This window comes from Mycteria americana, chromosome 6, assembly GCF_035582795.1.
Source record: "Mycteria americana isolate JAX WOST 10 ecotype Jacksonville Zoo and Gardens chromosome 6, USCA_MyAme_1.0, whole genome shotgun sequence".
Taxonomy (NCBI): domain Eukaryota; kingdom Metazoa; phylum Chordata; class Aves; order Ciconiiformes; family Ciconiidae; genus Mycteria; species Mycteria americana.
In genome coordinates, this window is record NC_134370.1 from 14,979,532 (window position 1) to 15,002,120 (window position 22,589).

The following is a 22,589-nucleotide window of genomic DNA, read 5'->3' on the forward strand; positions in this document are numbered from 1 at the left end:
CAACATGGAAAATATTTTTATATAGCCCTTCTCGCCAGTGTTAGGAACAATACTTCAGCTTACCAGAACTCAAGGTACTTTATAAAGCACAGAATTTATTTTTCCACCAGTCATTCTGTCTTGTTACGGTCTTCATTCTTCTCGGTCTGGGCAATAATAGACTCATCCCTCTTAAGTTTATTCCTACCCAGGTTCACTTGCAGGCTCTCCTGACGCCGATGCGGATACAATTTTGGATTATGTACGCATCCCCGATAGCACGTTATGTGCCAGATTTTGTCCTGTCTGTTCATCTGCAGTAATGCTTTAGCTCCGCGAGCAGTCCCGCTAAGGCAAAGGGGTCCGGGTGAAAGCAACAGGTACACCGACGAGCAATGCTGATAAAAGACACGGAACGCACGCAGCACGTGTGCAATTTCATAATTCAACACCTCATCGAGAGCCGGTGAAGTCTCAAATGCCGATTCCTCGGAGACCTTATTTTACCTGGCATCCGGCTGTGCTGACTCTCTCGGTGTTCGCCATTCAACCGCACAGCCCGCGCGCCCGCGCGCTGCCAGCGCAGGCAGGGCAGGGCAGGGCAGGGCAGGGCAGGGCAGGGCAGGGGAGATGCTGCCTTCCTGCCCCGGGGCAGGCAGGGCCGGGGCAGATGCCAGCACAGGCTCACGGGCACAAATTCTCTGCTCCTTACAATCAAATACAAAGCCAAGGGAAAAAAGCCACTGCGTTCACGAGGCCAAGACGAGCTTTGGCTTGCTTCAAAGTGCTGTCTCCAGCGGCCTTATCATCATAAGCAAGACAGACAGCCCTGGAGGACAGACAAACCTTCAGGCACAAGGAGCTGCCTTTGGGCTGTGGGCTAACTTTTGGGTACTTATCACATCTGGAAAAATATGTTCCTCCAGAGGTGCTAAGGCAAAGCAGGGATTAATTAAAATGGCAAGAGATGAGTTATTTATTAAACTGTTTTCACATTTTTAGCCGTGTTAGAGAGCTTCCTGCGGCTGCCATAGAGACAACAGCTACAGACAATAAAACTTTATGAGCAATTTAAATTCTCTCCTCCCTTAGGAGATGCGGAAAAACAATGACAACTGACTGTTTGCAGGTCGTGTGTATCTTGCCTTCATTAAGTAGGACTCTGTTTAAACACATATTATTCTTTTCCATCAGATAGTCACAGACTTCCACAGAGAGGGTAAATAGTTTATAGCTTCCACTTTCAACAATACGCTATAAAAATACACTGCAGTCATATTTTATTATCCCATTTTGTTTAGTACGAAGCGCTCTCAGCAGATCAGTCTGCTTATTTGCATGTGTCAGAATAGCACCAGAAATGGATTCCCGTGGGCAATGGAAAGTAAGTTTTGCACTTGGAAAATACAATAGTAATAACCACACGGTAAAACTGCAGATGCATGTGATAAATTAGATTTATCATCAGTCTTATACCATTCACACCTGAAATTTGCCCATAAATCCACCTCATTTGAGGCTTATTTAATGTTTCTTCTAAAGGTGCCCTGGAGCTAGAGATTCAATTTACCTAAGAACTGACAGGGGTAAAGAAAGAAAAACACGTTCCCTTCCTTCCCTACAAAATGTGCAACTTCCTTGTCAAATACACACTAGCTTGAGTCCCGAGATGGGTACATTTCCATCCATGATCAGTTCATATTTGGACTTTTGATACTTTGCAAACATGAAGCAATAAGAAGCTAGGAAGGGGATCTGGAAAAAGGAAAGATTTCCCAAATATCTAATATAATATACAGCACTGCCAGTTAATTCCACTAGCATCTGTATACATATTTATGACTGAAGTATATCTTTATACTGTTTCTAATTCAGGTAAATTTAATACATGTACCTTTAATACATGTGCATCTAAAATTTTCCCAGTTTGCAAGGTCTTACTAGTTTTTCACATATTTCATCTTCCCAAGAGGTGGTGAAGCTTTGCTTTTAACAGGTGCCTCTCGGTGTGCCAATCTAAATACAGTTATCCTTGGTTTTCCAAGCCTGTGCTGGTAAAGACTAAGGCTACTTTGAAATACTACATGAATGAAAATACAGATAGATGGGAGAAGAGCATGAATGAAGTAATAAACAATAAAGGGGTTTGGTTGCTGACCACACTGGTAACAAATGGGACTAAGGAAAATGAACAGATCATTCCTCACATTACCCCACTGGAAATACAGAGCAGGGGTGATATGCTGAAATCATAATTACTTTGCAGTCCCATTTTTCCATACTTTTAGAGCACATCTTTGAATGCTTTGAAAGAAAAGACACTAGCTGCTTGGACTAGATGATCTTCGTAGGTCCTTTCCAATCTCAACCATTCTGTGATCCTGCGCTACAGTATCACTGCCAAAAAAATGGGGCAATTTTCAAAAAGGCACCAGCACCATACAGCAGGTAAACCTGGAATTCCCCACCAAAAGGTACAGGAAAATGCTGAAGACATGCATTACGCTTTAACTTACACATCACTGAGGAAAGCTGCCACCCTTGCTGTCCAGCGGTGAGTCCACAGAAAGTGTACATGAACGTTTCTTAGTCTATGCCAGGCTCATTAGCCAAGTGCTTGAAAGAAGCAGGCTAATGTGAGACAACACCATTTGGTTGCCATGAGCTGGCACCCTTCCTCCAGGGCTCTGAAGACCCCAGGATTTAAACAGCTGGTCCTTTCCTTTTCTTTTTTGATGCTTTATCATAGCAGCAAGGCAGCAGATTGCTTATATTCAATTTTTCTCGGACTCTTTTTAAAGTGTGAATGAGCATGTGTGTATGTTGAAGTGATAACATAAGGCTAAGCTACATTTCTAGTAAATATTACTTTAAATTATCCTGGAATGTAAAAGTGCACTTGTGCAAAACTAGCTGCCCAAAAAGGGAAGCAGAGCTGTAAACCATCCTGCCTCCAAGTTGAGCATGTCGGCAGGAGAGTCACTGTATAAGGGCATGTTTCCAGGTCACTTAAGCCTGCATCTGTGCTAGAGCTCATGCCCTAAAACACAGAACATGCGTGCACTCGATTGCAACCACCTCTCCTACGCCAGCCTTTACACTGCGGCAGGAAAGCAGCTGAGACCTTGTGGTCAGAAGAGCACCGGATTCCAGGGTGAATTTAAGCCTTTTCACCTCTATAACGGGGGTAGATGCAGGGAGAGCAAGGGATGACCTCCCACCTGTGACCTTCGGGCAAGTCTGCCTTTGGAAGTGAAGTTACATTATTGGGAGTGGGGAGGGAATAATTCTGCAATAAACAGAAAGACAGCCACCAGAAATTATAAAGCTTTTGGTCAGATTCTTGGGTGAAATACACATAAAAGCAAATGGAGGCAGTGCAGAGGTGCAGTATGACCCTGCAATCCTACAGTCATTGGGAAAACAGGGAGGCTTAAGAACAAGGAACATGTTTGGGGTTGGGAGGGAATAAATCACTGAACTGGAATCTGAAATGCTAGGCTCTTCTGTTCAACATACCACTCCAGCATCTCCAGCCTCCATCAGATGCCCTGCATGCCATACCAGGCTGAATTCAACCATATGTTTGTAGCTAAGCTATGAAATTCATTTGTCAAGTCCCGGGAGTTTTTGGCAAGTTGTCCCATACTATATGTGTGGTCTGCTACACTAAAACAGGCGTGCAGAGCATTGCGGTGGGTATGTCTATAGGATCCAGAGGCAACACAGCCAACGATTTTCCTGTTCTGACTTTTAGTGCTGTGTAATAATGAACGGAGATAGAAAGGACTCAAGTCAAAGACGTTTCGGCACAGTTGGTAGGCTTAAAGCCTGCTGAAGGCTGCTGGAACGAGCTATAAATACGTATCTGAGCTCCATGCCAACTGTGTAAACTCAGAAGCTGCCTACTTCATTCAGGGACTTTATACCCACCAGAGAGTCCGGAGCCTGTTAGACTAGAGGCAAGTCAGTGGCTGGCAAGAGTCACATTTTCCTTGTGAAAGGGGATGTGGAAGATGCTAGGACAACGCAGGGGTGGATGATGGATAGGAAATTATTTCTCGGGTGTTTTGAAAGGAAACACATAATCCAGAGTTATGGGCCCTCATTAATCAGGCGGAGGAGTCCTGAGGTGCCAAATCTCCCAAGAACAGCCGGAGGACTTGGAGTCATGCGTAAGCTCTTCCTAACTGAACCCTTGGCATGACATTTGCCCAAATTCTAGATCCCAATTCAAATATCACCACCTTGGCCTATGAACAGCTGCCTAGTGGCTCCAATTCAAGCCGATTCACAACAAAAGATAAATCTTTCTGCTCCTAAAAGAAAGCAAAAATCTGCCAAGAAATTCTTTAACTCCTCTGCCTTGTGCAATCTTGGGCCAGTAGTTTTTGCAGCAAGAAGAGGTCAGTCCCATTTCTTCACCTCCTGAACGCACATCCCTCTTCCCTACCGTGTAGGTTGCTACAGGCAGTCCTGCCACCATATTTTTAAATACAGCAAGCAGTGCAGACAGGAGTCAAAACTGTCAGAAACAGGCTTCATTACAGTTTTTGATATATAGTGTGAAGTTGTCATTTTAACAGAGATTATCAGACTGCATGACAGGAAAAAGCTAGGATCTCTCTCAGCCTAGCAAGATCACCTCATCTTCAGAAGGCACTTCAGCGCATGAAGGTCAGCAGGTACCATCTAACGTTCTCCTTGGTGAAAACAAGACCCATGAAACTACTGTTACATGGACGGGTGCTGTGATTTGCCCCCCAGTGACAATGCAAAGCCAACTCCAAGGCTGCATGTTGACACCGCTGGTCACGCAGCAACCTAGCTGCCCCTTAAGTTGGGTCCTTGGAGACTCTTTTCAGTTCTTCTGAGATGTATAAACTCAGATAGCCCAAACCTTGACAGCCTGCACATCTGGGGCTAGACTGAGTCCTCATGAATGCCAAACTATCTCAATTTCAGCTGAGGATGGCAGAAGACACAGGCACTTAGCAGTCCTCATCCTCCAACCCCAACTATATATCCAACCTTCAGGCTCCAGAGGACAAATCAAACTCGTCTGTGAAAGCAACACCCTGGCAAAACCAGCCGCAGCTTCTCCCAGGTAGTTTGGAAGATATCCATGTTTCAAATCTGCCCACTAAATCAGCCAGAAAATCATAATAGTGCCATCCAGGAAGGATTTAGCCATAACACGTAAAATGCATTTCCCCACTTTAGCATGGGGAAAGCAGCAGATGAGATAAAAAGAAAGTTTTACAAGGTATATGCCACACTCCAGACTATGCTCTGATAGAGCAACACCTCTGAACAGAAATCCACGTATTTACAGATGGCTTCTAGTGCTATCCTGTAGCGGTTGTTTCCCACCTCCCACTCATATTTACGTGCCAAGTTTCAAACATCCACTGATCCAGGCTGAGGTCGTGAGATGCTCTGGGAGGAACAGCGGCCGTTTCCCTGCGCCTGTCCCAGCACAGCGAGGGGCACAGGCACGTCAGGCTGGCCCTTCACCGGGGACAGCTCAGCGTCACCCCTGCACGTCTGGACCCAGGTACTCACCTAAGAGCTGCACTCCGCGGGTGAGTCCGTAGACGTCGATCAAAGCCCAGAGGGGCTCTGCCGTCCTCACCCCGCTGAAGAAGAGCATCGCAGCAGAGTCGTTCACCCGATAGAAAACCCGTCCCTTCTTGTCCACCCAGAAGGCTATGATGTTTCCCTCGTTCGCAAACTCTTCTGGCAGAGCCTTGGCCCAAAAACCGCTTTGGGAAACCAAGTCGGGGCACGCGTACTTCGGCAGAGTGTCAGGGTTAATCCTCGATGGATCCTTGGAAGTAAACCCGAGTCGAAGAGCCCCACTCCAGCAACACTGCTTTTTAGTGATCTGCAAAGGTAACAGCAGCAATAACAGCGCTTGGCACTTGAACATGTACTTACACACTACAGGCTCTATGCCATCGAGCGCTGACGGCCACCACGCAGATGAGCCCACTAGATTTAGGAAACATTTTACCCACCAAACACTCCTGTAGCTTTTTCAGCTGCAAGTAGCAATGCTCCACGCTTAGGATACAATGCACATATTTTTAAAAAAAAAAATCAAATCAAATCTATACGGAGAAGTGAAATGTAATTACAGCTGCATGATGACTCACTTCTATTTCTAGGGTAATTCCTTTTGGCCTAAGAATCATCCTCTCACAAAATGTGCCAAAAACGGCCATAAGAGCTTTTATCTCAGCACCTGCAGCAGCAGAGCTCTTCCCCCACGGTGCTCGGATGATGGGGTCTCTCATGACCTGAGGGAAAAGCACTGGCTCCAGAATCACAGTCACCACCATAGGGTTTTCTGGGTTTCCCAGCCAAGTAAAAGACAGTCTTACCCCTGTTTAGTTTGTCAGATTGGATGAAATCGCAGCCTTGTAGCAGAGAACTTGTGTGGGGGAAAGCACAATTTAAAGTATTTAACTCTATTAAATACACAATTAGGAGGCAACGATAGATGTTGTCTTACGATTGGGGAAAACCTATTTATTTCAGCTGTGAGTGGTGTTTTTCCAGATATGTTGTGCACATCTACACCCCACCTGTCAGGATGCGGTTACTCAGCGTGTCTGGGGTCAGGAACATCTGCTATAGTTTTTGGGATGGTGCATGTGTCATATCCACCCTTCTGCACCTGAGAGACAGCAGGACAAAGGATCACAGATGCCTCCAGAGTCATCAGCTTCTTCTCACACCAACTGAGCCCTGGACTGAAGGGGATCTGAGGGGAGCAGGCAGCAGGTCCTAAACACATGCAGCACATCCAAAACACCACCCAGTTACAAGGTCTCTTTCTTCCCATGGAAGCAGGGAGTCTTCCAGGGTTAGTATGGTCCCCAGATGGAGAATGATGCCTTTAGAGAATTTTATCTCCAATTTGGTGTTTGAGTATCAACCTGCTTGGAATTGTTCCTCTCAAAGGGATTCAGCCTGTCAGCATCCAGACTATGAAACGAAAGACCTAAGGATGCTGGATCCCATCCTGATGTGGGGCCAGGACAGTTCCTGCATGCCAGCTGACACATAATTGGTGTTTCTGTTCATGCGCTGAACCTGTAGGAAACATGAGAGCACTTGAGATAGCCCTCTTCCATCAAAGCCTTGGCAGCCTCAAGCAATTTCTCTTGGCTGCAGGACAAGAGCAGAAACATGGATAGGTACCACCTACCAGATGTCTCACAAAACTTGCTACCTTACTGTAATTTCTTGCTCTGCCAAAGTGCTAATGGCTCAGATGAGTGGCAATGCCAGAGAGTGAACTGTCCAGGACTGCGAGACTTTGTCCTCAAAAGCCTGGCAGCAGCCCCTTGTGTCCCAGCTTGGAAGCACAGGATTTTCACCAAGGGATTCTCCAAGACATTTTCTTTGGACTTCTGAATTCTCTTCTAATCACATTTGTAAATATTGCATTTTCCTTTCACATGTTCCTCTCCAAGTCAAATCCAGAACGTGTGCCCTTGGGGGCACAACAATCTCACAACAAAGACATTGTTCAAAGGCCTAGAGATTTCTGTTTTATAATTAAAGTGTCAGAGAAAATAACTCAGAGCTTCAGAAAAGTTATCAACAGACAGTTCCTCAGTTAAGCGAGTGCTGCTCTTTATCCCTACTCAGCCCAGCCAAGCTCCTAAACTGTTTACATGAAACACTTGAGCACTAACCTCAGTCCCAGGAACCACGGGAAGCTCCTGCGTGCGGGATGGACAGTGGGGCGGCACTAAAAAGTGCTGAAGCAGATTTGCTACTTTGCAGATTTGCCTGGCCATGATGGGATGGGATCACGCATGGGCCCAGTGGAAGAGGGATAGATGGGGCATGCACGTGACAAAACGGGGACTATATGCACACTCCAAGTAGAAGCCTGGATTATTTATTGCAGCAAATTTACTGCAAGCCCTAAAAGCTTTTGGGTCCGAGATAAATATGGCCTCATTGTTATTTGTACAATTTACTCTTTCACAGTCTCTTGCCAATACTTCACAGCAATCACAGGCCGCATGAAGTAAATATTCATATGGTAATCAAGGCTGCACATGTTCCATGTATTAATCAGCACCTATAAACAGTTCTCAATACAGTCTGACCACAGGCAAACTAATATCCAAATTAAAATCTAGTATAAAGCCTGCCAAGAATTAGACACAGCTGGACAAAGGGTACACAGTTTTGCTAAAAAAGGCAACGGATAATGATGGACCAAATTCTCTCTTCAACAGCCACTGCTAGCAGAAAAGCTTGGGAGGTCCACCGGGTACCAGAAGGGCAGGAAAAGATACAATCTACATCCAAACTGCTAAGCCATGGCTGCTTCCACAGACTCAGCCTCCTGCTCTTTACTGCCTTGTGCCTTGTGTCACCTTTGACAACCTCACTCCACTCCCCAGCAGTGCCCTGAATCACATGGAAGAAATCATACCGGGACATGTATCTCGGAGGCAAAGAAAGAGGAAATCTGGCTGCTTGATGGCATTCCCAAAGTGGCAAAGAAATCTCAGAATAAAACCCAAGACACAATATCTAATAAGCAGAATGAAATCTCCTGACTTCTTTCCTCTAGTTTTCCAAAGGGAGTTTAGACTTTATAGGACCTGAATGATTGGGTTCATGGTTAGTCTTTAGCTGGTGAGAAGGTTTAAGACGCCATTTTCCACAGGCACACACAAGAACAAGGCAATTGCAGGAGGGACTTATCAGAAAAGCAAAGATGTTTTCACATTTCCACCCATCCCTAGAGAACAAGTTCTGCTGAAGCCTGTTGATTACTCCCATGAGACCTTCCCATTGGACTCAGCAGGAGCTCTGCTCATAAATCACTTGTGCAGATTTTCATGCATATTCTTCACATACGTTATGCAAGCTAAAATCCTAAAATATACAGTGATAAACAAGTGTGAATTTCCAGAGATAGCTACATTGTTTCAGAATGAGGAAGAAATAACCCAGAACCTTTGCCTAAACCACTAAACCCACTCAAATCTTTGATGATGTTTTCAAAAATGAAATGCTGCTTTCATCTCCTCCCAAATAATTTTTCGTAGTTGTTTGTCCAAACTGCTGGCCAACGTGGAAAAAAAATCCCATTAGACAACGTGAGTGAGTCCTGCTGGGTTTCTAGCCTGAATGGAAGCAGTAAGAGCTCCACAGGAAACATAACAAACCTGTAGGAGGGATTTTCTACCTACGGGCCTGAGCCTGAAGTCACTGAAATCTCTCTATATTTTCAAAAGGAGGCATCTTCCTCATTTCTTGCTCCTTTGCTGGCTGTAGGGGAAGAGGCAGGGAAGGCTGATACGCTGCAGCAGGTCCCAGCACTCTGGGACCTCTAGCAACGGGCAACAGCAGGATCATTCGGACTCAGTAGCTATATGCAGATAAACCTCCTGGAAAACTCCTTGTGTGTAAATGAAGGATTTACAGGCAGATCTTTCATGTGTGCAATGAACTAAAGTAGCCAAAGAAGATGACCTACTTTGTGCCAATGAAAGGCAAGAAATCAGCAAAGACCAGAAAAATGCAGTCCCACAAACTAGAGGGCATAAAGATTGGAAAATATCTGTGGATGAAGTTTAAAGGGCCCCAAGCTACTTCAAGACGCTGGGAGCCTAAAAAATGCTTCAGTTCCTAAGGGGACTGATGAATTTCTTCATCGGGAAGCAGCTCCCGGTGCACATGGAGGCATGCTGTCTTAGAGGAGCTGAACTTCCCACGCCAGCTGCAGCACAAGGGGTACCAACTCCATCCTCCCGGCTACCACAGACACAAGGGAAGTGAAATCAGCCTCTGCCAGCAAGAAAAATGTGATGCCTGCAATGTTCTCTCCTCTGACCTTAATGCTATCAGGTGACTGATTCAACAAAGCAGTCAGCAGACCGCCAGAAAGATCCTTTTCTTAGACTGTGGGCAACTGTGCCCACACTGACTGTTCCCTTCATCCTTTCAGCCAAACCCTTTTATCTTCCCTGCCAAGCATACGAGCAAGCACCTTCACTTCCAGGTCCTTTTCACCTCTTATCTGTTGGCTGTGGAGAGGCTGACTCCCACCCTCCATGAGACCAGCCCTCATTGCTGCCTTGTTTACAGGAAGAAGAGTGCTCGTTGTGGAACTGAACGCGTTACCTAACTCCTCACCCTCCCTCAGCCCACCCAGTAAAACTCCTTTGCAGGATGCATGCAAAGCCTAGAGGACACGTTGACTAGAGAGATACTGAGGCTGCTGCCTTTCGGACTGACCAATACAGCCCTTTTTTCTTGCTGTTTTCCAAGCAATCTCAACTTAATCTGTTCTTCCTCGTCTAACATCAAGATAAGCTCTTTCGGAGCATGGATTTGCCTTTTGTTCCCAGTTTCTACAGCGGTCTGTACCAATGGCTCCAAGAACTACAGTGACAAAAGCAGAAGTACCAGCAAAGATTGCAGATCTTTAAGGCCAAGATCTGACTACTGTGCTTCTCAAGGAAGGGCTAAAGATCTGGTGCAAGCACCGAAGCCTGGTACACCCCAACATTCATTCACAGCAGCTCCCACGGCAATAAGGGAAGGTACCATTTACTCACCTTAAGCCTGACTTGTTCATAAATAACGATGGGTCTGTTGCTGAAGGTAATGGCATTGCAGAAGCTAGCCTGGCGCTTCACTGCCTTCTGCGTCGTGTCCATGATGATCTGGGATCCCTTCGTGTGAGGATGGAAAAGCAGAGGGCTGATGGACAGAGCTCCACACTGTGGGATGGGGATACAGTGCTTCTGCTTGTGGTGGCATCGGTGGGAGGAAGCCGAAAACGACCCACCTATGGAATCTGAAAGCAGAATGGGGAAAAAAGGGTTTCAAATCTGCTGTGAGTAATAAGTAAAAAACTTTCAATGCAAAAAAAGCAGGGGTACTTCAGAAGGGAACTACAGATCAAAATAAAAGTTAGTCAACCCCACTCTGTAAATCACTCAGGGTTTCTAGAGCATCTTGAACAATAAAAGGCTACGAGGATACCGAAGGCTCCCATCTGGACAGTCTGATAGTACAGAGCACGACATGGAGACCACAGCTCAGCACTGAAATAACAGGCTATCTTGAGGCCACACATCAGAAGAGAAGGCAAGAACAGGTTCCAAAACTGGAGCAAAGCACGTGTGAGGTTGCTGTATCAAAGCTGTCACACTTAGGGAAAAATCTTCCACTTCCAGAGGACTCCCACACAACTTGACCATTCCTTTCACTCCTCCTTTGCAACAGCAACTCCACAGATCCTCGCCTCCATGCGTCTTTGCATGCTGTTCTTTCCACCTGTGCTAAGTGCCAGCTCAGAAACATACATTGCTAATTTCTACTCAAGCACCGCTCAGAAATAACCCACCTGGATTCCTCCACCAACCACCATCCATTCTCCTCCCTCCTCCACTGATGGGAACCTCAGCTGAGATGCCACTTGTCATGAGGGCATCGATCATCATGCTATGTTTACGGTGAGGAAAGCGAAGAGGGAGAAAGGCTATGAAGCAGGGAGGAGATTACGTCTTTCTCTAAGCGAGGCCCTACACAAAGAGTCAATGCATGATCAACATAGTCACGACAGCGGCTTTGTTCCTGAACGAATGGATGCGTGAGTTTCCTTTCAACAGGGAGCCTGCAGCAGTACAAGCACAAAACAGTCATTATACTGAACACAAGTCATCTGCTTCCTTTTCCTTGTGTGCACATAGACACTACATTATGCACATATGTTTGGGAGGAAATACTTGTAGATTTGGAAACAGAGTATCAACAGAATAAAGGATTATTCTGTGATAGACTCAGGGATGCCACAAAAGCAAATATGACCTTAACAATGTGCCAGTTTGCGCTGTAAAGATGCATGACTAAACAGTATGGTTAAAAACTCCATTCCTCAAACACACAAACTATAGAAACTAATTATATACATTAGTCACACAAATTAATTGCTGACAGTTATGTCTTTATACAACTACTATAAAATAATGCTTACCCCTCTAATGTAACTCTGGGCTTTGTAATAAAAAGCCTGGACCCTATTCCTCCCAGCCTTTGGGGTAGTTTTAGCTTGTAGCTACGCAAAGTTGTAATGGCACATCATCAAGGTGAGCGTGAATAACTACCAACAGAACTTAAAATCCTGGTTTCTGATGAGAATATTTTAATTCAGCATCAGTCACTCCGGCCCTCTCCTCTCATCTCCTTGCTGGTTTTTTTTCTCCCATTTTCAGCGACAGTGCTATCCCTTCAGAACAGAGCAGGGAAGGCAGACAAACAAGGCTGTTACCTTTAAACACTTTCACTAATGCTTTAAGGGAGAGATGAACCAACTGGGAGTTATTTGATGCTAAAAACTATGTGGAATATAAGTCATCTTCCTTCTAATTTTACTGGATAACTTGGCTGTGATAACAGCTGCCGCAGCTCTCCATAGGACATTGCGCCCTTTTAAAATGTGGTAATGGAGTCACCAAAACTGCCCACAGCTTTCAAAACAGGCTCTGATAACAACACTGCCTATGTCCAGAGCATCTGCTGGAGCAGCGTTACGGAGCCGTAGGGTCCTGCCTGACCCCAGGGGAAGGATGTTGGAGGAATGCTTATTTGCTGTGACAGTCCGGCACCACCACGTGAGAATGGGTCAAACCCATGCCAGACCAACGCCTGCAGGACAAGTGCCTCCCATGCAGACAGCCGAAATGCAGGGCAACCATGCTCTACGGGAACAGGAGAAACCACCCCAGGACCAGCTTCCACAGGCAGATGATGCAAATGGGGAGGAGAGCCCCTTCTTTCTCCCAAATGCTCTTACACAGCAATGACTCCTACATGATGAATAAGCTCGGGTAAGGACCAGAAAATGTCTTAATTTTTAAAAAGTGCAACTATTTAATAATGGGGTTTTGTACCTTACAAATGCTTGGTTGGAGAAGTTACAAGACAATGGGTCAAATGGGCCTTTGCTCAACTTCTTCAAGGCAGCATGTCCACTCCGAAAGGAGGAGACACCATGCAACTTCAGATGGCAACACAAACACCTACGACTGGACTTAGACAAGGAAAGGGACACTTCAGCAACACAATGATACATTGCTGTCCTTCCTTGGCCAGCTACAAATAAAATAAATCATATGCTTAAAGTTTTGGTCTCACTGGGCTGGACGTGGACTTCAGCCTTCTCCCATCCCCTTGTTTAAACTACTACACGTTTTGACATCCTCAGCCTTTGCTACCAGCAATACTGGTACAATACAGCTGGGGCCCTTGCAGTAGGTTTCAAATTTTTTTTCTTAATGTAAAAGAGTTGAGTGAAAATCACAAACCCAGAGTTTCAGCTGGCAAAATAAGCAGAAGTCCTCCTGATTTCACAGCAACCATGCAAGACTCCATTAACTCAGAGTCTGTCCCAGACTCCTCCTCTCCCACAACCTGACTTATCAGTCACCTACAAAGGCAAAGTGAAGTAATTGCTTGAAATAAAAATTGCAAACAAATACGTATTTGAAAGAAGGCTGAAATCTGAGAGCGTGTTCAAGGGCACCGCAGGTTTCCCACTCCACAACATAACACAACTTCCCCCTGACAACATGCCAGGACTATGCAAACTGGTATCTTGTGACAACAGTCACAAGAGCAAATTCACGCCTGTTTGAAAACAGCCTCTGTGTCAAAGGGCTGCAACTCTAGAGAAGCACCATGGACCCCCGTACAGCTTTCCAGGTTTCATGTTGGGGGTCACAAAGAACAGCATCTGCTCACTCTTATGGTTTTAAAGATTGGATAGACCTCAGTTTTCAATTCATGCACAATAATAGGTGCTGTTGAACCATTTCATTCAGTACTGGGTTTGAATCCTGAACACAGCATGCCCCTAATACCATGAGCCCCGCCAAGAGAGCAGCAAAGGTGGTAATGTACCACTTGCTCCCCTGAGCCACAAGTACATGGAGGGACCTTCTGAAACCTTTAGCAAGCCAAGGTGAAGGAGATGTTACGTGAACCGCAATGTGAAGCACTCTGCACTGCTCTGCCTTCAGCGTCCCACTCCTAAGCGCATCCTTTTTGGAGCCCTGTTTGAGAAAGCAGAATATTGCCCCAAAGGTGGCACACATCTCCCTCCACGTGCATTAGCTGTCCCTGGTCTCCTGGATCCCAAGGCCTGAGCAGCATCCATGCACTATATAAAAGGCAGCACTGGATGTTCTCAGCTTAGCAAAATGCATCCCAAAGCCTGTTAGGGGTTTTCACCAGAAGTGTTCACGCTCTGCAAACATTAGGCATAATCTTAAAGGCTTGGGATTTCTTGAATGCTGCAAGAAATGACTGGATTTAATTTTTTTAAAAATATATTTTTTCCAGTTGAAAAAATCTCGATAGGCACCTATCAGAATACTGTCAAAACTCATTTCAGACTGAAAAGTAACTGCAAAGTATTTAAGATAAACTTCTTAGAGCATGCGAAGTAAGTGGCATTCAGAATTGAAAGAAACAGAAAAGACGACTTCAAAACAGAGCTCAGGAACTGACACGCAATAGCAACTGGGAACGAGAAATCTCTGTCCACCTGGAGAGGAGAGGTCTGGGGTTGGTGACAGACGTACCTGTCCTGCAGGTTAGTGACAGTGAAAAGAGTGGACAGGGCAAAACACCACACTATGAAAGGAGAAAAGGGTTTCAAAATTATTACACTATCAAAAGAGGCTAACGGAGAGTGCTTTATCTGGCAGGAGGCCTTACTGTATATGCATTTAAAAGGAAGGTTTCTGAGAAGGAAGAAAAGGAAACCATGTGCAGGTGTGAGGAACACAAGGGAAGCCCTGCCCCAGGGACGCACGCATGGTGCAGCAGCAAAGCCCTATCCCTGAAAGAGTACATGCACAGCCTTTCCAAAGCTGGATGGTTACTAGCAGCACAGGGAGAAAAAAACGACTATGAGGCAAATGCTCATAAGCCTTACTGCTTTTTGAGGTGTTTCCCATACTTTGGGGAATTATGACAGTGAAATACAGTGTAACTAGTTACACTGATCCTTCACATTTGCTAATAAAGGTCAAAAGGAGAAAACCGCAATGAATTCATTGTGGTAGGCTTTGCAAATGGATTCTTAAAAGCACACTTCAAGATACAGTTTACTAAAAATAAATATTAGCTTAACACCAGTGGAAACTGAAAAGGGGTTGCAAACCTTGTTTTCTCACATGCAGCCTGACCCAGGGCATGTGCACAGAAGAGAGGGAACAGTAAATTAATACAAATGAAAAACAAGGGTTCCTTCACTGCCTTTAAAAACGTGTTTGCTGTTCTGGAAGGAATAAGTAACCACGTATCTCCAGTCTACATCCAAGTCTCCCTGTGCCTGCTATGATGATAATGACCCTATCAGATTGCTGGCATGGTGAACTACTCATCTTGGCATTACAAGATGACCAAGAAACAAAGCTTTGCTCTTCCACAAAGACAGACTATAGCTTTGCAGGTGTTGGGGCATTCAATTATAGAAATGCAAAGGGTTAATTCTGGAACATTAAATCCAGAACACCTGAAATTATGGAGCATCTTGGGTTAAACTTTAGTGAATTAGGGACATATCTACACGGTGGATCTGAGCCAGCAGGTCAGATCTAGCACTCCCATCCAAGACTCCAAAACAAGTCAAAGCCAAAACGTAACTTATTTTCATCTGTGCTATTTTAGCAGTGATGAGATGTATCAAGAGAGTAGGTTCGCACATAGTGTAAGATTTTCCATTTAAATTGCAAACTACGAGACAAGAGGCAGGTGCAGACAGACCACATGCACATGAAAGGAGATAATACCAGTCAGGGTGGGGCGTGGAGTTGTGGGTTTTTTTAGACCAAAAAGCAAAGCTGTGTTTAAAGTAACAGATCTGAAAGACAACAAGGGTGGTTTTACAGACATCTGTGAGAAGGGCCCCAGTATAAAAAGTGGGCAATAGGAGCTGGAGTTAATTGCAGGATGATCCACAATGGATCCGTCTTTCAAACCTGACTGATGGGTGCTAGTGAGTGGTTAGTTTGTGAGGAGCCTTCAAAGGGAAGAAGCTGATTTTTATTTTCATAGAGAAAAATAAAACTAGTGAAAGAGATGCAGGAAGTGACAGTAAGGACAGAGGGCAGGAAAACAAGTACAAGAGGAGAAATTCGGAATAAATACAAGTGTGGCAAGACTTTGTCAATAGCAGAAGAGAGAAGACTGAGGCTTGCAGAAAGGAAAGGAAACGGGAAAGGCTGTGTCCTAAAGACGAGACAGATGCAGGCAGAATCTGCAAGACTCAGGACACTGATGTGTTTGAGCGGATTTAGGAGGATGGGCTGAAATGGACTGCCATTTCCTCTGCCTCTCTGCTCAGCTGGGATGCGCATTTGCCCTCCATCACGTGCAAGGCAGGAGCTGAGGAGCAGATGCGTATCCTGTTCAACAGTCGCTCTCCACGCAGATGCCATAACCTCTGCAGGAGTGCCAGGCACTTACCTGGGTGTGGGGCTTTCTTAGCAACATTAGCTGAACCCATCGACTTACAAGTCCCTGGTTACAACTTGGATGTGAGGCTTTACAAAGGCTTGCTTGAGGACGATGCTGAGGCTATGAGTATTAGTAAGAGTCAGGAGGGTGGCAATTTTTATAAAGACTGAAAAAAGAAGGTAAAAGAGTTGAGGAGTGACAGGAGAATAAGAGCTCTCCTTCAGTTATATTAAGCCTGAGTTTTTTGTAATATTTCATTAAAAAAAAAAAAAAAAAACAAAAAACCCCACAGCAAAAATTTAGGTTGGCCAAAGGAGACTTAAGTACTACAGAGGAGAGGTGAATCTGTTAACTGACTGTAGGAAGGATATGGCTGAACTAATGTTTGTGGTTGAAATGACCCAGAGAGAGATGAGAAGATGCCCCTGGGCAAAGCCTACAGGAGCCTCTGCCAGACGTGGGAAGGAAGATGAGGAGGACCCTTGAAATGCAGGAGAGGGAGGAAGAGAGGACAGCAGGGCAGGACTGAGCTGGGGAGGCAAACCCTCACAAAGACCATCCCCAGGAGGAACAATCCAGCTGACAGCACTGCAAGCACTCAAAAATACCAAGCACCACGGAAGTGGCTGATTATGCCCTTTTTTTGTGAAGAAAAGATGGTATCAGAAGAGAGGTGTGTGAATATATAAGTATTTCTATATGCACATAAGGCTGTCTGTCTAGAAGAAACCCCTTCCCCTTATAAATTAATTTTTAAACTTGACATCTTCAGTAATGATGCCGTGTAATCATTAACCATCCCCTGGTCCCTAATTAGGCACTGTTTACTCAGCATCTCTCGCAGTCATTCGCAGCAATTCAGTCACCGACGTGGCAGGCACGGAGGATGGCTGCGAGAGCTCCGGCATCGCCCCACTTCCCGCGGGTGCAGCCCACCCTTTGCAGGCTCCCTCCTCGCCCTCTCCCCACGCAAATCCCCCCGAGCCCCCGCGGACCATAAGTCTGCTAAGCACATAAGAACAGCAAGAGGATAAGTAAGCAGCCATATGCTCCCGTCTGCCGTGTAAGGAGAGAGGGGGTAGAGCCCCCCGGAAAGATGCTGGGCAGCGGCAGGGTGAATTGCCTCACGACCCGCGTCCCCACGGGTCCAGCCAGGTCCATGGAAAGGAGACCGAGATCCCTGCATCAGCAGCAGCCACTTCTCCCCACGCTACCTGCTAGCAGCTCCTCTGATCCACAGCAGGAGCGACTTGCGTGGGCCACATAAGTATTTATTTTTGAGAGCAGCAAGGCACTTCTGACTTTATTCTCTTTGCATCTTGGTAATTCTTTATTATTATTACTAAGGCACCATAAGTTAAATGTTATGAGTAGGAAATGAGAAGATCAAAGTAAAAAATGGTGCTCTGGAAGCACCCAAGATCTCTTTCTTGATCTAGAGCGTTTTTGTTCTGCTGTGATCAGGTCAGGTCTGTCAGCAGTCTAACAAGAGATGTAAAAATGTATTTATGTCTTCTAACAAAAGAAAGCAAGATTAAGTCCAGTTCAGTTTAAGATTTAGGGATGTTTTAAAAATTCTGTTTATCCTTCTCTTGCAGATGCACAGTTTGAGAATCTTCTCCTTTGCTAATACTTGATGCTTCAGGAGGAGGAACAACAGCTTGCCCAGGGTGATGGCTGATCTGTCCATGCTGCAGAAAGTGAGACAGAGGGAAGAGAAAAAAACCCAAAACTTTACATGCTACCTCCTCTTGATAGTCCTTATCTTCTCAAAGATAAGCAGGTACACTGTTGGCCGTAAGATTATGTATACTTTATCAAATAAGTTATCTTTGCTCCTCTGACCCACTGCATTAATGAACCAGTTACCTGCCCTAGCTCCTTTTCCAGGAACCGTCCACCTGGGACAATCCAGTGAACCGTCCCACCTACTGTAATTCCAGTTACTCATTTTCTTAGTATAGATCAGAACTATGCACAGAACATTTTACACCTGTATTAACATTACAGACTTCCTCCTAATTTATAATCATGTAAACTAAGCCTATTGTAGATATGTCACTAAGAGCGGTGCTGCTGAGATGGGGCCAACAGCACCTCCGCCCCTCTCTCTAACCTCATACGAGCGCACGGAGAGGGCAAGTTCAGCTTCTGCTCTCACCCATGTCCTGCCGCAGGTCTGCCAGGAAGCCAAGTGGTGGCTCTGCACGCGCCCTCCCCAAACAGCACATCCCCTTACCCCTGCCCGAGACAGGCGCCTGGGCTGGGCAGGTCCCAAGGCACGGTACCAGTACAAACCTCGCACTGGTGTTGAACCAAAGCCTCACCCTCACAAGTCCAGTGTTTCCACTACAGTGCTAAACGCACGCTGCTTTTTCCCTTCCCCTCCTGCAGTCCTGGGCACAGCTGTGATGAAGAGCTAAACTGCTGCCCCAGAGGCAGGCGTGTTTCACTGCACAGCCCAGTCAGCAGAGCAGCCGCTGTCGAGGGTTCACGACAGTTCACGCTGCAAAAAAGTAGCTACATAAAAGCAGAGCCGCACTGCAAATATTTTATGGCCACGTAGTATTTCCATGCACTACAAATCAATGTAAAAGATGTTTTCTTCAAGGGGCCTCATGTAGACTGTGTTTTTAAAATGCATTCCCTCTGCTAAATATAAATCAGTAAGAGATTTTGTTCTTCCAAAAGATTAACTAGCCTCAGTATTTTGGGATCTAATTCTGGAATACTTGTATATGTGCCAGCATTCTCTTCCAATTTAAATACAGTTTAATGGAAAGTCTATCCTGGGCACATTTTCCATGTACGGTGTAATAGCTTGGAAGTCTGAATATTGAGAGTTCACCAGAAACAGAAGTAACCTGTCAAGGTTAAACTTTAGATATTTGTCAGGACAAGGAGGAAGGTGGGAGCAATGGAGAGCAGGAAAAAAGCAAATGTAAAAGTGGCAGAGACAAGCAAATGGACCTGTAGAACCAAAATCTAAGTTATGGTAGAAAATGGTGTAACCTACCTACAAAGCCATCCAGAGAAAATGCAAGTTCAAGGAGATATTGTCCCTAACTCAAGCCCTTGAGTTAGCTTTGAATCATACCTGTGTAAAATAAAAGATGTGCCTCTGGACTCAAGATGCTGAACTGGGCCCACAGCAGGCTACTCACACTGCATATTTACAATATAATGAGCTAAATTAGGATGCTGTTCTTTATACTCCCTCTGTCACCGGTGGAAAGAGAGAGGGCCTTAAGAGGGTAATGAAGAGCATCTTGTCTGCATCATCAGCTGGAGGACGCTCTCCCACTGCTCCACCATTCATCCCAGCGCATGAGACTATACATTAGGGAAGCAGAACACAGTGGCCAAAAATCTCCTGTTGTTTCTGACCTCCCATGTTGTGTCTTGTTTAGCACAGCTCCCTAATCAGAGACCATTTTGCACCAAGAAAGACCAAAGTCCCAGACCGGAGACACCATCCTACCTTGCTCTCTCCAAAAATTTTGGCTCTGCCAAGTGTCCCTGGAATAAGGCAAGTGAACAGTAAGACCTTGGAATAGCACTGGCTCCCCAACACAGGACAGAAAACAGGAGTATCTCTGCAGAGACAACATTTGCAGGAAGGTGGTATGGCTGCTGGGCTCATATTCGTAGCTCTGGGGCAGAGAACAAAGACTGCTGGAGGAATGCCTCTAGAAAGAGCCCGGAAAACACCCCAGGACAGGGACGGCATCATTCATCTCACAGCAAACTCTAGACTTGCACTAACTGAAATATCCCTGAGATAATGGCAATTTAACCCTCAAATACCATCAGTTCCTCAAAGCCATGAAAGGTTTAGAGACCAACATGCTAGGTGAGCTTAGATCACAGCAAACAGCAAAGAGCTCTTTCCTCAAGAGCTCATGGGCTCAGCCATGCTGGGGATTCAGCATCTGCACATCCCTTGTGCCTTCCCAAATACCTAGTCCTGTGCACAGCACAGGTGTGCCCAGCACAGCCCTGATGTGCTCCTGCCTTACAGCAGAGCACGTTAGTAAGGCGTAATATTCTTTTCAAATCAGAAACAGTGTTGACAACTTTGGACCACAGTTGTGAAATCTCCAGTGGCTTCGTTGCCTCTTCTGCATTTTGCTGCTTGAGTTTATAGCAAACGTCACTTGTGTATGCCCTCACTTTCATTTAGCATCTGGATGGGTCAGGATATATATCCCAGAGCCTCTTCTTCTACTTCTCCTCTTACCCAGCTGGACAGTGTAGATTATGTTTATCATTCAGTACCACATACCATGAAGTTTTAAGCCATAATGCCATTTCTAAAGAATCTCAGGAAGCAGTTTTTCTTCTATCATACATGACATTTACACTTGGAGTGTGCCTTTTTTCCTAATATAAGCCATCCATTTAGAGTCATTTCGAGGTACTGTAAAATTGGGTCATTTCACGTATACTCTTGTTTAAAAACGCAGTGCTCAAGTCATATTTGTTCACACTCTTCCCCCTGAAGTTCCCTGCCATTGTTCTTTGCAGGGTCTCTTGAGAGCACGCCTGCCAGAAGCAGCTCCTTACCCCATCTGTATTTAAAGCTTATCAAGCAATTCTGAGACGTGATTATTTTTCTGGAGCCCAAGCGGTGCTTTGCCCAAAGGCTCCCGTTCCCTCCTTTCAGTGGTTTAAGTGCACCTCCTCCACTAAAGTCTGCCTGCAAGCGCGTGTGAAACAGCTTGTCTCCAAACCTAAGAGCCGGCGCTCCCCTTCCCGCGGAGCAGCCAGCGGACACCCCAAGGTGACAGCATGGATGAAGGACAATGTCCAGCTACAGAGGCTTCCTGTGATGACGATCTTCCACCCCTTAACAGAGATGCCAAGGATTTCCAGACCACTGCGGCTCCCGTTCTGCAGCTGCATTGCTCTCATCAACCAGGGCTGAGGGTCAGCCCGCGTTACCCCCGGAGCCGGCTGAGCCGGCACTTAGTCCTCCTGTCTGTCTAAGGACAATGTTGCTTAGCAATGTGAGCACCTTCTGGTGCAAAAGATTTAAACCTTCTCGTGTTAATGTCTTAATACTCAGGTCATTGCTTTTTCCTTTCTGCAGACTGGTGGCTGTAGATATACTGTCACCCAGTACGTCTTCTCTATGTCTTTTTTTGTCCGTTTTCATTTCTTTCTGATGAACTGAAAATTCCCTTTTTCAGCACAAGAAAATTACACTGCTCTCTACGGTGTTAGTCAGTGCAGTCTCCAAACGATTTCCATCCACACCAGTTACCCAAAGATTTTCATTCAATATAAAGTCCAAAAGCAATCCTAAACAGAAGCCCTCTAAACATACATCTGCCGAGGGTCTCCTGGCTGCAGGGTGTATGCTGTTGTGAAATAGAATATGAAATTTCTTTGCTCACAAAGGAAAAATGCACCTGAAATTCTAGTCTTGCTACACACTGACTAGACCCACAAGATATTGATTCCAGTGGCTTTTTTCCTGACTATGTTTGGCAGCAAATAAATCCTTAAAGTACGGGGTTATTAGAGCTAGCAACTTAACAGGCAGGTGAAAATTTACTATTGCCTTTACTATTTGGCAACGCTTAACATCCTCTTAAATGTTTCAGGATTATAGGAGCCATGCACTTCCTTGAATTCCTCTTCCACCATTTCTCTATTCAAATCCTCCTTTCGTCTCTCCCACCTCTCCCCCTGCCCATGTCTCCTTGAGGAAAACTCGCAGAACACACAACCTTCCCCTCTGCTTGCTTTACCATCCCTTCCTCTCCAAAACATCTTCCTCCTCCTCCTCTGCCTCCCTTGTCACAAGTATTAACGTTTCTCAGCCACTTCCCTCTTACAAGTCTTCCACCTCCTTCACTGGCCTCACCTTATGCAGCACATTTCTCTCTCATTTAGGTTTACTCCTTTTTTTTTTCTTTAATCTCTTGCACTCTCCTGGCTTGTTCTCCTCAAGACAGACATGCTTCGTATCTTCTCGTTGAAAAGACAAAAAACAAAACACCCCTCTCCTAAAACATAACAGGCCCTAGTGATTAAACAAGGCTCCCCAATCGCACAAAGTTATAATCAACCGGATTTATTTTGGTAGC

The 22,589-nt window shown here is 45.4% G+C and overlaps 1 protein-coding gene across 2 annotated transcripts in view; it reads right to left on the reverse strand.

The window, feature by feature from the left end:
* NEURL1 (neuralized E3 ubiquitin protein ligase 1) overlaps positions 1–22,589 on the reverse strand; it is a 166,664-nt gene that overhangs the window by 57,443 nt on the left and 86,632 nt on the right. For both annotated transcript variants that reach the window (XM_075504619.1, XM_075504620.1), the window contains exons 2-3: positions 10,581–10,822; positions 5,545–5,866 (exon numbers count right to left, since the gene is read on the reverse strand). In XM_075504619.1, coding sequence (XP_075360734.1) covers positions 5,545–5,866; positions 10,581–10,822 — 564 coding nt within the window. The remainder of the gene's footprint in view (positions 1–5,544; positions 5,867–10,580; positions 10,823–22,589) is intronic.